Source organism: Paroedura picta, chromosome 5, assembly GCF_049243985.1.
Source record: "Paroedura picta isolate Pp20150507F chromosome 5, Ppicta_v3.0, whole genome shotgun sequence".
NCBI lineage: Eukaryota > Metazoa > Chordata > Lepidosauria > Squamata > Gekkonidae > Paroedura > Paroedura picta.
Window position 1 is genome coordinate 43,652,430 of NC_135373.1, and position 15,276 is coordinate 43,667,705.

Consider the following 15,276-nt stretch of genomic DNA (forward strand, 5'->3'; position numbering starts at 1 on the left):
TCTTGCAAGAAAGACAATAGCAACACTGTTTGTTTGGGTCTCCATGGTTCCTTCTGTCAGCCCCCTCTTGTTCTTATCCATAATAGCATTTTAGCCATTCTAGCCAGCAAAGCTCAGGCACCCATACCACTCAGCTTTTTAATTCCCTCTCTCCATGAATTATCATGCTGAAACTATGTATGTACATAAGGAAGGTAAAGTCGCTGTGAGAATGGGTTCATGAGATGTCAGGTCTGCTTTTGCAAAAAAAAAAAAAAAAGAGCAGACAGTAAAAGGCCTGATATTTTTGCAAAAAAAAAAAAAAAGGGATACATAGTGTTTGGGTTCCACCAATCAAAGCAAGTGGCTTTCAAAGTTTCTGGTGAGATTGCTGCTGTAAGCAAAAGCATACTTTCTTTTTCCAACAAGAGCTGGTTGCTCTGACTTCTGGCCTTGCTTGCTTCTGCCTCTCCTCCCTTACTCACTCCAGCTAGGTGTCTTCTTATACATCTGATTTCAGGAGCTGGTGAGTGGCCTCTTGAGTACTCTCTTAGCAGGGAAGCTTATGGCATTCCCCTTCTCACATCTTCCTCCAGCCAAGTCCCCCTCCCTCGGGCTACCATTTTACTCTTCATGATGGCAAGCAGTGATGTGTCTGTGCACCCTGCATATAATTTAAAGCCAACTTAATGGCATATCCTCTGTTCCAGGCTGCATTCACTCCTTCTGTCTACTTTACAAAGAAAATAGTCTTAGATATCTATTCTGATCTACCTGACATATTTATAAACCTAAACAAATTTGCCGTAGGCATGTTCACAGTCCTTGACACCACATACATCATCTCTCAGATGAAAATTGTGAAATCAAAGTATAGGTCAAGGCTTACATTTACATAACGTTTTAACAGTGTCTGTCACAAACCTTGACTTGGACATCAATGCCTAGGCTAACAGAAAACAGCCACAAAAATCTCACTGATTAGGTAAGCATATGTAGCTAAATAAAAGGATTCCACAGTAAGATATTGTTCCAAAATGGATTGCATTAAAGTTAGCATTTTTTCATTTACCTTTGAATGTTTACTCTTGATCTAAATGAGTAGGTTAATAATTTTGTTATATTCTGGTTTAAGATGTGGCCCTCTTTAGGCACTGGGCAGGCTAATGCGGCCCCCATGTGCCAAAAGGTTGGGGAGAGAGCCTTTCTGTTCAGAAAGAACCAAGTTCAAATCCAATCACTGCCATGGAAGCTTGCTTCCGGACCTATGGCCAGTCAAGAATTCTGTCTAACCTCCCTTACTGGGTTGCCATGAGAATAAAATAGGAGAGAAGAATACTCTAAGTCATTTTGAAGTTCTACAGAAGAGAAGTCTAGGCTATAGATGTAATGAATAATAAGCATTCAGAGAAACTAAGCACCAAAGCACCAGGCTTCCCTCTTCCTGTTCTCCACATGATCTGCAAGCTACCACCCAACAACCAAGTCAGTAATCCATCACCAAGCTTAGGGGTTTGCCCCTTTGCTCTCCAACATAATCATAAAACAATTACATAAATCATTACAGCCAAACTGAATCTCCATGGCCAAAGACAGTACACCCCTCTGCCCATCAAGGTGCACAGAACCACGAACCCATTTTGCCCTCCCTTCTAATTTAATCACGCAGGTTTCGCTACAGCCAGCCTGAACCCACCATGGCCAAGGCCACTATACCTCCGAACAATAATTTTTAGGGGGGGGGGGGGGGGAAGAGAAGAAACAGACTTGCTGCCATCGCGCTCCGAGTTCGCAGGTTTCCCAAAAGCAGGATACTGAGAGAGGCGAATCTCCATAGTCGACTCCAATTGCCTCCATACTCTGACCGCCCCCGGCGGAATAAGGTCAAGCTCTCCCAGAGGACGGCGCTTCCAGCGCCTAGACTACAGCATCCCGCCAACCTCCTCCTCCCTTACCTGCACTGCTGATTTCCATTCATGGAGCTCGGCGCGGCCCCTCTGGGGCTACGGGTGCCGGTCGGATCCCTTCCCCGCGTCGTTCTCCTTGCGCCGTCCCGGTCCGGCCGGGCCTGCGACAGTGCCGGCGTCTCTTGGGGCGGCCCCTCTTGACTCCGCTCTTCTTCTCAGCCGGCCCTGGCCAGTCTGCGGCGCGGCGACGGTTGAAGAGGCGGAAGTTGCGTGGTCGCCCGCAGCCCCGACTCCTCTCGCGGGCTTCTTCTCCGACTATCTCACTAAACCGCCCGACTTTCTACTTCGGCACACACTGAGGCACTAGTCGCTGGCGCTCGCGAGGGGCGCGCATGCGCTGTTGTTCCTTTCCACCGGAAGTCCCCTTCAGCCGGTTAGGTCTGAGGTACTTCTCTTCAGCCGTCCGTGGGAGGCTTTACGACGCTCGACTACACGCATGCGTGTTCAAGCACAACCGTCTTACCGGAAGTTGTTCCCCCCTCCCGCCTCCGGTCTTGCGTTTGACGTTTCCTCCGCTTCCTTCGACGCGCGACTTCGCGCTCGTTCTCGCTAGCCCATGTTGAGACGAGTTCGAATCCCTCCCTCGGGTACTGAAGTAAGACAGAACTATGCAATTATTACCATCATCTCTCATAGGCTCAGAAAGGGAAAGCGTCTGTCTCTGCGCCAGTCTGGTTCAAAACGAGGGTGTAAATTTAAGAAAGCCTTGGCTTAGGCTGATCGAGCCAAACTGAAGAATCAAAGCAGGGACTAATATCGGAATTGGAGACCATAAGTCTGCCTTGACTTGACAAACAAAAAATCAACATCAATTTAACAAACAATGTTAATTAAGAATTGAGGATTAACTTTTTAAAAAGTAATGCATTTTAAGTACAGTGCTTTCCAAAGTACTGGAAAGGTAGATGAGAATGGCCTGTGATGGGTTCCTAGTGACCTTATGGCACAGATAACATCTGAACCAGCCACCACAGTCTGGGCTACAGTTCATTCGCTTCTCTTGAGACTTCCCTTTCTCCACAGTGGGGACCCAAAGCAGCTTACATCCTTCTTTTTCAAAAACTATTAGTAAATACACTTTTAATACGTATTTCAATTAAATCACATTTATTTGCTGTCATAGACCAAATCTTAACACATCTTATCTTAACACATCTTAACACAGCCCGCGGCGCCACAGGCGCCGCGGACTAAATAAAGCCGTAAGGGCTTAGGAGGAGGAGTTAGGGCGGGCTCTGTCCGGGATGAGGAAGGGTGCCGAATGGCCCCTTCCTCCGGACAGACCACCGGCCGGGCCAATCGGCAGGCGCGAAGCGCAGCGCAGCTTGCAGTTGCTCCCTTGCAGGCGGCCTAACACGTCGGGAGGCGCAAAGCGCCTCCAACGTGTCAGGCCGCCGGCAAGGGAGCCCCCAGGGGCTCCCTGGCCGGCTGCCTGACCCGCCGAGAGGCGTGAAGCGCCTCCCAATGCGTCAGGCCGCCGGCCAGGGAGCCCCCGCCAGCCCCGCTGCGCCCGGCTGCCGGGGGCTCCCTGTGGGGAAACAAGGACCCAGCGGCCGCGGATCTGGCGCCAGGGCCGCTGCCGCCGCGCCAGCCACACCAGCGGCCATCTACTTAACGCTGGTCAGCCTCCCCCGCACATAGAAGCAACCCCATCGATCAGGTAAGTCCCTGCGGGGGGGGGGAAACCACGCTGCGGGGATGCTGTCTGGCTCACCTGGGACCCACTCCAAGGGCCCTGGGACTCGGGGGGGACGGTGGCCGGCCCGCCGCCATCGGGGGGTGGGGGCCCATCCAAGAGGGCAGCGAGGACCCCAGGGGCATGCTAGCGCCCATTGTATTTCTTCATACAATGGGCTTTGCCCCTAGTATACAATATTTTAACAAGGTCAGCATACAAAAGAATTGTTACGTCTGTGGGCATTTGGCCACTGATGCAAATGAGGGCTTCTGCCAGCCAAGGAACTAACCAATCAAATTGGTTGCTCTGCTTAGGGCCAATCGGATTGCTCGGCATAGAGCGATCAGAGGCAGCAACTGAAAAGTATCAAAGTGCATGAGTTTGCCTGTTTTTCTCTGTTTAGTTGTTGTAGTCTGTTGCTGGAGTTGCTAAATAGAGCTGTTCCGGAGAGTTGGAGTCTGTGATCACTGAACCTGCAAGCTTTATAAGAATAAAATCACGATCAAAGATCAGGTTTAAATAGTTTCTTTGCCATTTCCCTATACTCCTTTAGCAATCATTTTACTCCTTGGTCATCCAAGGGCCCCACTGCCTCCTGGGCTGTTTTTCTGCTTTTAATATATTTTAATACATTTTTATTGTTGGTCTTTATGTTTTTAGTGATATGTTCCTCATATATCCACGACTTTTTGCTTGCCTGATCACTGTCTGGCATTTAATTTGTCCAAACCTGTGCTCCCTTTTATTTACTTTCCAGTAGAGTATTTGTAAATAGTCTCCAAGCTTTCCTGAATTTTTTCTCAGCTTCAGTCCCATCCAGCTGAAAAATAGGAATAATAATACTAAATGTAATCTATTAAAATTTCTAACATCTGGGACACTCCCTGTATCGAGGTAGTTTGGATATTAACGTCTGGAATGGCAACTGCAAAAAACTCCTATCTAGGTAGACAGATGAAAGCATGTTGTGGGTTTATAATAAGGGACATACTAGTGGAATATAATGGCATGGAAACAGCTAACATGAAGCTGCCTAGCACTGAGTCACACCTTTGGTTGACCAAGGTCAAGACTGCTGAAACTGGTGGCAGCTCTCCAGGATCTCAGCCAGAGATTTTGCACATAACCAGGAACTAAACCCATGACCTTCCACACACAAAGCAGACAGTGTACTAGCCCCTAGCCACTCCCTTTGGGAGTCTTTCTGCAGTTCTGCAGGGCCTGCAAAATGCAGCTCTTCTGTCAGGCATTTGGTTGAGGTTGACTGAACCAGCAACACCTGCTGCTCCCATTAATTGATCAAGCTATAGGACCATAGTTGACAATATTGCAGGGGGTTGGACTAGATGACCGAGGAGATCCCTTCCAGATAGGTAGTATCAAGATACAAGTGTTCTTAGTTCTAGTGATGACAAAAATGTGAGATCAGTTGGAGCTGAGTATTTCACAGAGGTTTCTCAGTATGCATCTCCGCTGCTTTATAGTTGCACAAATCCTGCCTGTGCCTGCCTGAAAAAACTAGCAGAACAAAGTGGGAAACTGTCATGTTTAGACCCCCTCGAAAACAAAGCATGTGCAAGCCTTGCTAAGGTTAGAGAAATTCATGTCAGACCAAAATTTACTTTGCAAGCCTCTCCCCACTTATTGCTGTACGCTGTTATTTTCCCTTCTGTACAACTTGTTACTGCTTCTTTTGGACACGGTTGCCTTGGAGATTGCCTGTTTCATCATGAAAAAGTGATGCAGTTTCTTTTTAACAGGGGCATGAACAAATCCAAGAAGGTGCCGGTCTGAGAACTATCAGGGCTGTTGAAAATGAGGAGGTTAAAGTACAGCACTCTAGAGGTAAGAATAATAATGTTTCCTTAATGTGTACTGGTGGCTAGAAGATCTTTTTTTTTTACCTGAACTTGGTGGCTACTGGTTGTTGAAAGAAACTCAAATACTTTGGCCACCTCATGAAAAGGAAGGACTCCCTGGAGAAGAGCCTAATGCTGAGAGCGATTGAGGGGAAAAGAAGAAGGGGACGACAGAGAATGAGGTGGCTGGATGGAGTCACTGAAGCAGTAGGTGCAAACTTAAATGGACTCCGGGGAATGGTAGAGGACAGGAAGGCCTGGAGGATCATTGTCCATGGGGTCGGGATGGGTCAGACACGACTTCGCACCGAACAACAGCAACAAGTGTGCACCTGTGCCATTGGAATTGGAAAGAAATTGACAACTGGAATATAGTTTGCAGAACTGAGAAAAAAGTAAAAATTCTACATAAATACTGTTTATATGCTGTCTAATGTCTTAAAAGTTTGATACTGACCATCTTGGGAACCCTGTTTGAGTTGACAGGCAGCAGAACATTTACAAAAAATAAAATAGCAGCAAAACCCCATGCCTGCAGCTGTCCCTCATATGGAAACACAATTGTAGAGAAGACTGCCTGTGATTCTGCAGTCTGGGTAGTACAGCTTGCAAAAGCACAGGAGCCTTGTTAGGCCTAGAGGGCTGGCAGTTCATTGAACTTGCTGGGTAGACCAGCAAATGATCGTGTCTCCGCTTGATCGGGGTCTAGTAAATGGGGAGTAATTCTCGTCTGTTCTGTTGTGAGTTCAAGAGTATTTCTAAGTAGGAATTCTACTTAGCCAAGCAGGGTCAGGACTAGGGAGACCATCAAGGAAGACGCCACAGAGAAAGGCCATGGCAAAGCACCCATTTCTCACTTGCCTTGAAAGCCGCTTGCTGGGGTTGTCACAAGTCAACTGTAACTTTACAGCACTTGCATTCTCATTTGCAGTAATTATTTCCAGTATATATCTCACTGGGATCTTGTTCTTCCACTAACATAAGTGGCCTTCATGGAGTGGCCAATTTTCTTACCTAAGCCCTAAAAGTAGGTTAGATTTAGCACGTATATGTGAAGTTACACCTTCCTGAGTTAATTGACATGAATGCTGAGGACTGCACTTCACAACTCCGTTCTCTCTAGCTTGTGCTCAGCACTCCATCTGCCATTCCACATCAGCTTGGGGGGGAGGGATTAAGTTGAAGAATTTACTATGGAATGAATGGCATTTTTTTAAAAACCCTCCAGTTTTCACCAAAGGAAGTAGCAGAAAAGTATAAACTGCAAAAAAGCAGGGGGGAAATAGCATACATTGCCAGGCAATGGAAGGGAGGGGAACATTATGTTCCATGGTGGTTCTGGGCGGCCAACATGTGCCTGAGAGAGACAATAGCTGTCATTCTCACACAGGGTTTGTTTGTGTGTGCATAATCCACATTTCCCCTCCCCCCACTTTTGGGCAATGTTTCATGACAGCAGGTAACAGTTTCTCTAGAGTAAATCTCAGCTGCTGAGAATTACAAGGAACAGACAACCTGGCCTGCTGGACAGGAAGTCATTAATTAAAGCAGAAAGGTTCCTTTGTTGCATTCTGTTTTTATATCTGGGTCACTTTTAAAGTAACATTAAGCTGTATATTTTTGGTTATGTGAATGGGCTTTGTTATACTAGCTCTTTGTTGGTCATTCACTCTGAATTTTGATTTGGTTGCTGACAAACACCCCCCTAACACCCCCGCCCAGCCTAAAGGATTGGAAGAATGGCAGTGAAATGGATTGCTGAGCTAGTTCCATAGGTGGCAAAAGCTGTGCAGCCTCAAAAAAGGACTCTGTCATGCTGCTGCCAGTTCATGCCGAGATCTCGACATGTCCGATGCCCTAAGCTGGCTGGTTGCAACTGTTATTACTGGGGACTGTTTTGATGTTACAAGTCTTTTCTGTGCTGGTAAACTTTATTGTACATGATACTATGATATTTTGTGATCTCAGTGAAATGTATTACATCTGTAGTGGTCAACTTGTGGGGGAATTTAATGCACTGCATTTAGGCACCCCCCCCCCCTTACCATCAAGTTGAAACCAACTTATGGCGACCCTGTTTGGTTTTCAAGGTAAGAGATGTTCAGAGCTGGGTTGCAACTGCCTACCTCTGCATAGTGACTTTTGTCTTTCTTGGTAGTCTTCTCATACAAATACTGACCAGGGCCAGCCCTGTTTAGCTTCTAAGATCTAATGACATCCAAGCTTACCTGAGGTCTCCAGGTCAGGGCTTTAAGCATATAAAAAGGTATCCCCTGTGCAAGCACAGAGTCATGTCTGACCCTTGGGGTGACGGCCTCTAGCGTTTTCATGGCAGACTCAATATGGGTGGTTTGCCAGTGCCTTCCCCAGTCATTACCGTTTACCCCCCAGCAGCAATCTGGATACTCATTTTTACTGACCTCGGAAGGGTGGAAGGCTGAGTCAACCTTGAGCCGGTTGCTGGGATCGAACTCCCAGCCTCATGGGCAGAGCTTTCAGACTGCATGTCTGCTGCCTTACCACTCTGCGCCACAAGAGACTCTTAAGCCTCTTTAAGCATATAGGCAGGCTTAAATTGTTGGGATACTGTAATGGAGAGCAAGAGGAAGTAGAAGGGAATTGAGAATTCTGTCACGCTGCTACACCAAACAGCCCACACCCACTCATTAGTTAGACGGTAAGCCTCTTTGGTGTTGCTTGCCTTCTGTTTCATCTTATATAGGACCTCTCTTCTCTCTTACAAAGACTTGGAACTGTGGCAAGTTCACCTTTTGGAAGTTAATCTGTTCACTATAAATTAAAAGTACCTACATGACATGTAAAACAGGATTGTGCTTACTGTTGTTCATTGAGATCTTGTGTGCACACACACAAGGACTGCACATACACAGGCCAGCTGCAGAGAACAGTTTTCTGCCTTAAAGCTCCAAAATGCGACATCCTGCCACAAATACAGCCATGCATGTATGGGATTTCCTGCTATGTTCATGACACACTCTGAGGGTGAGACAGAAGTTCCCGCCAAGCTGCTACAAACTCTCATTTTAAAAGGAAAGTCAGACCTGAATGATTTGCTAGCTGATTAGTTTAATCAGTCGCATTTAATTTATATTTTTAGTGAGAGCTCACAACAGGCCAAGAGGGAAGGAATGTGTGTCAGCACACAAGATGTCAATGAACAGTTACAAGTAAGTGCAACCCTGTTTTAGTCTTCCATCTTGCTGTGCTGCTCCACAGTGGGACACTAGCAATAGAGGCCCACCTGAGCTGAACAAAACCTGCAGCCGCTGCTCTCTGAAAATCAGCCTCCCTTCTCACCTGGAGATCCAGCACATGTTGTTTCACATTTTGTAATCACTCTCGAACTTAATTTTAAAAGAGATGTTGCGGTTAACTCCCCACCAATAAGGACAGTACAGTGGCTGTTCAAATCTGTTTAATAAATGGACCATACAACGTTCAGATTCAAAATTAAAAAAACCAACAAGACGAAACCCCATCCAATCGAGGGCCCTGTGAACATTCTCTATTTACAGTTCAACCCTTCCTTGTAACAGTTTTTTAAAAGTTTTGAACGCAAACCAGAGTTCCCATTAGTTTAAAACTTCCACAATTATTTTGAAGTGCAAAGTTACGTGCACACGTGAGATACAGATTTCACTTTTATTGCTGTTCTGCTGTGTTGCTCCCATTTCTCCCCAAACAGAATTGACACATTTGCACTGTACTGGCAAAAACAATGATTTGTTAAAAACCATGCATGGTTTTCAGTTTTTAGGCTTTCCAAGAATATCAGCTTGGCATGGACAGTAGTTGCTTTGTTGGTCCTAAAAGGGTAAAATACAGCAGGTATGGTGACTTTTTACTCAAAGGAAGTTCTATAGGTTTTAATGCTATACAGAACTCTTCAAAAGGCAGAGAAGAACACTCAAAATTTTAAGAAGCTGGTTCCATACACAAACCTTTATGTAAATAACACACATAAATATGAGTATTTGCATGTGTCCCGAGTTTGTGTTCTGTATAGCATTTACTCTGCTCTACTTTTATAACTCAAAAGTCTTGCATTTACCAAATGAAAAAGGTAATCACTTTTGCTGCTGATCTGCATCATATCAGTAGCATTTTGGTATGCCCTTAGACACTGGACATCAAGATCCAAAACAACTGTGGGGCCATAAGCCCAAGAGAACTTCAGGCCTGATTTTTCCTTGGGGAAGTAGCTTCCATGCTTGCATGAGAAACAGCTTTTGAAAGTGAGGGGAATTTAAAGAAGCAATTTGCAACAAGGCATCAGGGAGTCTGCTGTACCGAAACCACATTTTAATGAGCTGGTGCAATTTCCTTGTACAAGCCTGTGCAGTTGAGTGGATCTTGGCCTAGTACTTGTGCTGTTCCTCAAATGCTTTTGAGGAACATGTTTCATTCCTTCGCAAGTCTTCCCTCACCCACTCATTGTTTGTTTGAACAGAAACGTAACCTGGAACTAGCAGCAGTGCAGGTAAAAAAAAATTTTTTTTTAAAAGCAAGCCAACATCCATTTACATAATGATGCTACCCATCCCATAATATGTGGGACTTTGTAATGTTTTCCAGCCACAAAAGGAACAGAGGCACAGCAACAAATTACAGTCTAAGGTGCAAGGTGAAAACGTCCCAAACAGGTTCCCAGAGGATCTCAAGATTACATACGTAGCCTGGCGACACCCTGAACTGAACAATCAGTTGCAAGGGGGGGGGACAAACCCAAAAAACCTGCCGTTCTGTGCTTTCTTCAGCTATTTAAGACGACAGAACATAATTTTGTCAAAGATAAGCATGAACGAAACAAGAGAGCTTCCATTTCACAGAACATGCAGGTAGAGCTAACCATTTAATTGTTAACATCTAAGAAAGGGGGGGGGACATAAAACGCCAAGCCCAGAAACTTTGTTTCATAGAGGGTGCAGCAATGACATCATTTACGGCACTTAGTGAAAAACTCCGCATGCACCAGGTGAAGAATGGGAGGAGAGACCAGAGGTGGGGTTAGGGGCAGGAAGTGTTTTGTCATTTTTACACCCCCCCCCCAGCAGTTTGCTTCATGCCAACCCCTCCCATTCAAAGCAGCTACTTAACACTGGAGTGCAAACATTTTGGGGGGAAAAGGTCCATTGATGATGATGATTCTCAAGTCCTGAAAGATGTGTGGTTGTATTTTTTAAGCAATTTTTTTACAAAGCCACAAGCACCATATCACTTCCCCCCCCCCCATTTTGCAATGCACTAGTCAGTTTTGTTTTAAATGCTTCAGAAACCCAAATTAAATTTAAAATTTATTTATTTATTATACTTCTATACCGTCCTCCCCTAACAACCTTTGTTTTTGCCCCAAAGCAGCAGCAGAGAATTTCAGCTGCAATACTAGGGACTAAATTGAGACCCTTAGTCCAAGTAGGTAGGGAGGCAAGTCTGCAAGAAGAGATGCCAAGGAAATGAAACAGTTAACTTTGATTTCTTTCTGAAAAAGCATTTCTTGCACAGAAAGCCAGGAGGGGCATGCCCAGACTCCCCTACCCCTTTCAGGAGAAAGGGTGACCATCCATGGGATCCTTATTATGGAATGTTGGCTTTTCCATTCTGACACGTTGGCTGCCACTCGACTTGTGCCCATTGCAAACGAAATCCTAATCGTTCAGGATACAAAGCAGCCGAGTGATACAACCCCCCCACACTATTAAATCCAAAGAACCACACAAATAATTTGGTGCCCCCAGCAGGGTGTTGGTCTTGTGCTTTAAAAAAAAAATCTCCAATGCTGCACAAATTAACCATTTTTTTAAATTTTAAACTCGTGAAGAGTTTGCAACATGGAGATCTGGCCAAAGCCAGAAATCCCACTGGGTTCACGCATCTTAAGAAGTTCTTTGGATTCTGGCTACAGTGTGAAAGATAATGCCCAACTCAGGGCTCCATTCTGAGGGGCCTTGGCCAGATGTTCAGTTTTGTTTGCATAGCATTTTGGTGAGTTTAACATTCTTCTCCAAAGAGGCCCGCGGTGCAGTGTAGGAAGAAGTGAGGAAAGAATGAGAGATCTGAATCAGTGTGACCATTGCAAAAGTGGTCAGTGTTGTTCCCGGGAGTCGCAAAGCATGTGCTTCAAGGGGATGTGCTTACAGGAGAATGGCACCAAATGTAATTAATTTGTTCGTTTTTTCAAAGGCTCACTGTGGCAGGTTTGGGGGGGGGGGGCGATGAACAATTCTAGAAGAACAGTCAGGTTTAGATATACAAGCTCTCTTAACGACCCGTCTATAGCCATACCTATTTTTGTATTCAAATGGCAACGATCTACCCATTATCTATCACCTGGCATAACCTTCTGCCTTGCCCTTGCAGGATACTTGGTAGCTGCAGAAGCGAGGCCTAGATTCACTGTGGGGAGAACAGATTTTCTTGCTGGACACAAATCAAGAACCACTGAGACAAAAAAGTGCATTTTGATGTTCTGAGATCAGAGGAGCCCATTAGTTTCTTTCTTTAATTGCAAGGGCAGAAGGGAGGTCCCATCCCCTTCTGGTCCACGTGAAACAGAATAGCAAAAACTCAGCAGCGGCAGCCATCATGATTATTTGCAAATATGCTGGACCTATTTAAAAGGAGGTGGAAAACGCTCCTCAAGGATTCTGCAGAACTAAGACTGAGCCCTCTTAAGGACTCTGGATTGACGCTTGCAGTGCAATTCATATGGAACAGAAAACCCACTCCATCTTCAGTGTGAACGCTCCAAAGTCCTCAACCGTTGAGAAAAAAGAATTGGATTTGAGTGGATTTTGGCAACAGACTCCACATTTGTATAAAAACAATACTCAATAATAATAATAAAAAAAAAATTCATTGGTTTAGAAAAAAGTCAGGTCAACATTTGATAATGGAATTTCTATTTATGCCATTGGGGTACATTAAGTATTTCCTCCCTCGCTTTTTCTCTTGCGCACAAACAGACACGCCCCATTTGTCAGAAATGCAGGGTTTTTTAAAATAAAAAAGAGATGAAAAATCCATCCAAGAAATATGCTAGAAACAACACATATCAATAGGCAACAAGAAAAATAGATCTATCAGCAGCTCTCTAAAGGTGTGTGTGTAATGTTAAAAAGTGCACAGAAATTTTAACCCCCGCGGTGAGGTTGTGAGCCAATATGGAACTGCAAACTTTGTGAATGTTTAAAAAAAAACCCCAAAAAAACAGGACACCTTCAAGATAGAAATGTGAATTGCCACTGAGACGAGCGTATTGTTGGGTACGATTCTCACTTTTTCCCTTGAAAGGTGACCAAACATCAATATATTTGCAGCATAGCAGTAAGGCACTCGGCCCACAGTTAAGCATGTGACCGTTGCATCAAAACGGGGCAGCGGCTGACCCACGTCAACAGACGGAAGACAGTTTCCTTTTCTTTTCAGCTTAGCAGTAGTTAAGTGCTGGGGGTGCCTTACGTTAATTATATATAAGGGGAGAAAATTAATTTTACTTCAAGGGGGAGGGGGCTAAGCGTTAAAACTCTTCTATAAACTACTGGATTTTCTTCTCCTTAACCAATTAAAGCATCTTGTATCCTAAAATATTAGTTTTTATAAATCTAGTCATCTGTTTTTAAGGCTCTAAAAATCCCTTCCCCCCTCCCACCCAAAACAACAACACGCGCACACGCACACACACAAAAACCTTACCAGCTTTTGATTTGGCATTGGAGGACCAAAAACAGCTATTTCACAGTCAAAAGTCTAATATTGCTTTCCCCCACCCCAGCCCCCCTGCAATGAAAACCTGCTGTTCTTCTGACAGGAAGAAAGATCATTTCCTTGGTTCAAATACTTTTTGTTTTCGTTTGGTCAGGTAATTGGAAAGCCTGAAAAACAAAGAGTCTCTTGTAATACTACAAAGGTGTGTCCGTCCGGTTTAAGTGGCTCTCCCGCATATGCCCCGGAGGTTGCTGGTCTTTTTGCCTCCAACATCACCGCACGCCCTGCAGTGATTTCTCATTGGATGCTCACAAGGTGCTCCCAATGCTTCCTTTTTTTGTTTTTTGTTTTTTTTTTTTTGTATGGCTCCTACAAATCTGAAAGCTTTCTGGAGTGAGGTAAAAAAAGTTAGGCTTTCAAGCAAAGTACATGGTACGTAAAGTGTCCTGGTGAACTTGCACAGCCTTGGCAAGGGCCTGAGGGTCTCGGCCGTTGCTCTGGCCAGATATGTGGCTGCCTTCTCCGCTGGAAAGAAAGAAAGAAAGATCATTCATTTTAAGCTATGGATAAGCAGTTGCAAAGTGTTCCCTGAAGGGGGAGAAAATCCCTACAGGGAGAAATCAGCATTGGGGGTGTGCATTCAGCTAAATCCGAGCTGGCAAAACAGATACTGATGCCCATTGCATTTCTGCATGAGTCACTGCTCAGGGCATGCCTGTTTCCAATCAGGACGCCAGCCCAGAACAGACATAACCTCTATGGCTGGTAGAACACACCAATTCAGCAGGGTTTTTTTTTAAAGTGCATAAAACTTGTACCTCCAAATATAATTCAAGAGGGAAGTATCCCTCACTAGAGAACAGCTCTTCCACACAACTTAGGGTACAACCACATATACACAATGCAAGACAAACCATATACCATGAAACAGCAGGTGCTGTACTTTGCAGAGGATTAAGGCACAGCTCTTGCCATGGCCCATATACCCACACTACCCAAAGCACAATCATGTCAGGGATATGATGTACCCCCCCCCCCGCAAACACAAATCAAGACACCACCACAAGACATCCATCCCCTGTTCCACAGCGTTTCCTTCACTCCAAGGGTGATGGAAAAATAAAAGTTGCAAATGGGAACAAGTGCAAGGAACACAGACCATCAACTCACCTATCGTGCTCTTTGTCTACGAGGTGGTATCGCGCCCGAAACGCCACCAAGCGGGCGTAATATGCTGGTGCTGGGATGGAAACAGAGCGAGTGCAGCGGACATAAGTGTGGCAGAGCTGGTAGGTGAGGATTTGAAGCTCATCTGCTGTAAACCGGTTGTCGTCCCAAAGGACATAGTAATGGGAAGGTCTGCTCGTACCCTGGGCAAGAAGTATTGGAGTTAATTCCTCTTCGGAATCAAAAGGGACAAAGGTGTCTTCCTTGGGGCCAAAAGCACAGCACATTCAGGAGGGGAAGGCCCTCCTCCACGCAATTCAGGGTGTGCTCAGGAAGGTGGCATCCTTGATGGGTCCTGGATTCAGTTCTACCCCATCATCTCGGGAAGGGGAGGGAGGGAGGAAGGAAGGAAGGAAGGAAGGAAGGAAGGAAGGAAGGTAGGTCCAATCAAGTCCTGCATGTTTAGAGTTGTGGCAGTCATCAACAAGATGACCTGTAAGAAACTGCTGCTTTTTTCTTAATTATCAAAGGCAGTTATTTTTTTTTGATTGCAAGGGGATTTTTTGTGGCTATTTCATTTCTAATAGGGTATACAAACTGGTTCAGTGTTTCTTATATAATTAGTAGCTTTCTTTTAGATGCCAGAACTGGGGAAAAAGTAAATAAATAAAATTTTGATTGCATGACACTTGAGGAACAGGCTGCTTTTGTAGCAAATGGTAAGGATTTATGGAAACTCAACATGCGACTCCTGTATATATTGTATCTGCATGCACTGTTAGTAAATGTGGTATACCTTTAACAGTTCTGTGTGTCTAAAATGCCATCCAGTTACAGCAGACTTATGGCAACCCTACAGGGTTTCCAAGACAAGAAAGAGACAAGCAAAGGTGGTTTGTTG

General features: G+C 45.0%; 2 protein-coding genes and 1 long non-coding RNA gene across 8 annotated transcripts in view; 1 reads left to right on the top strand and 2 right to left on the bottom strand.

The window, feature by feature from the left end:
• The window catches only part of AGO3 (argonaute RISC catalytic component 3), a 56,280-nt gene extending 53,940 nt beyond the window's left edge, over positions 1 to 2,340 (bottom strand). The window contains exon 1 of the mRNA XM_077337554.1: positions 1,935 to 2,340. Within this exon, the coding sequence (XP_077193669.1) occupies positions 1,935 to 1,953 (19 nt within the window). The 5' untranslated portion in view covers positions 1,954 to 2,340. The remainder of the gene's footprint in view (positions 1 to 1,934) is intronic.
• Positions 2,309 to 11,993, top strand: LOC143837571 (uncharacterized). Of its 2 annotated transcripts, XR_013231018.1 has the most exons (4): positions 2,309 to 2,541; positions 5,385 to 5,469; positions 8,602 to 8,671; positions 11,862 to 11,993. It is a non-coding gene; the product is annotated as an uncharacterized LOC143837571 (long non-coding RNA). The 2 variants fall into 2 exon arrangements; XR_013231019.1 differs by lacking the exon at positions 8,602 to 8,671 and having other exon boundaries at positions 2,317 to 2,541; positions 11,862 to 11,989.
• Positions 8,903 to 15,276, bottom strand: part of LOC143837570 (protein argonaute-1) — a 60,154-nt gene continuing 53,780 nt past the window's right edge. For all 5 annotated transcript variants that reach the window (XM_077337556.1, XM_077337555.1, XM_077337557.1 and 2 more), the window contains 2 exons: positions 14,379 to 14,578; positions 8,903 to 13,733 (listed from right to left, as the gene is read on the bottom strand). In XM_077337556.1, coding sequence (XP_077193671.1) covers positions 13,625 to 13,733; positions 14,379 to 14,578 — 309 coding nt within the window. In that variant the 3' untranslated portion in view covers positions 8,903 to 13,624. The remainder of the gene's footprint in view (positions 13,734 to 14,378; positions 14,579 to 15,276) is intronic.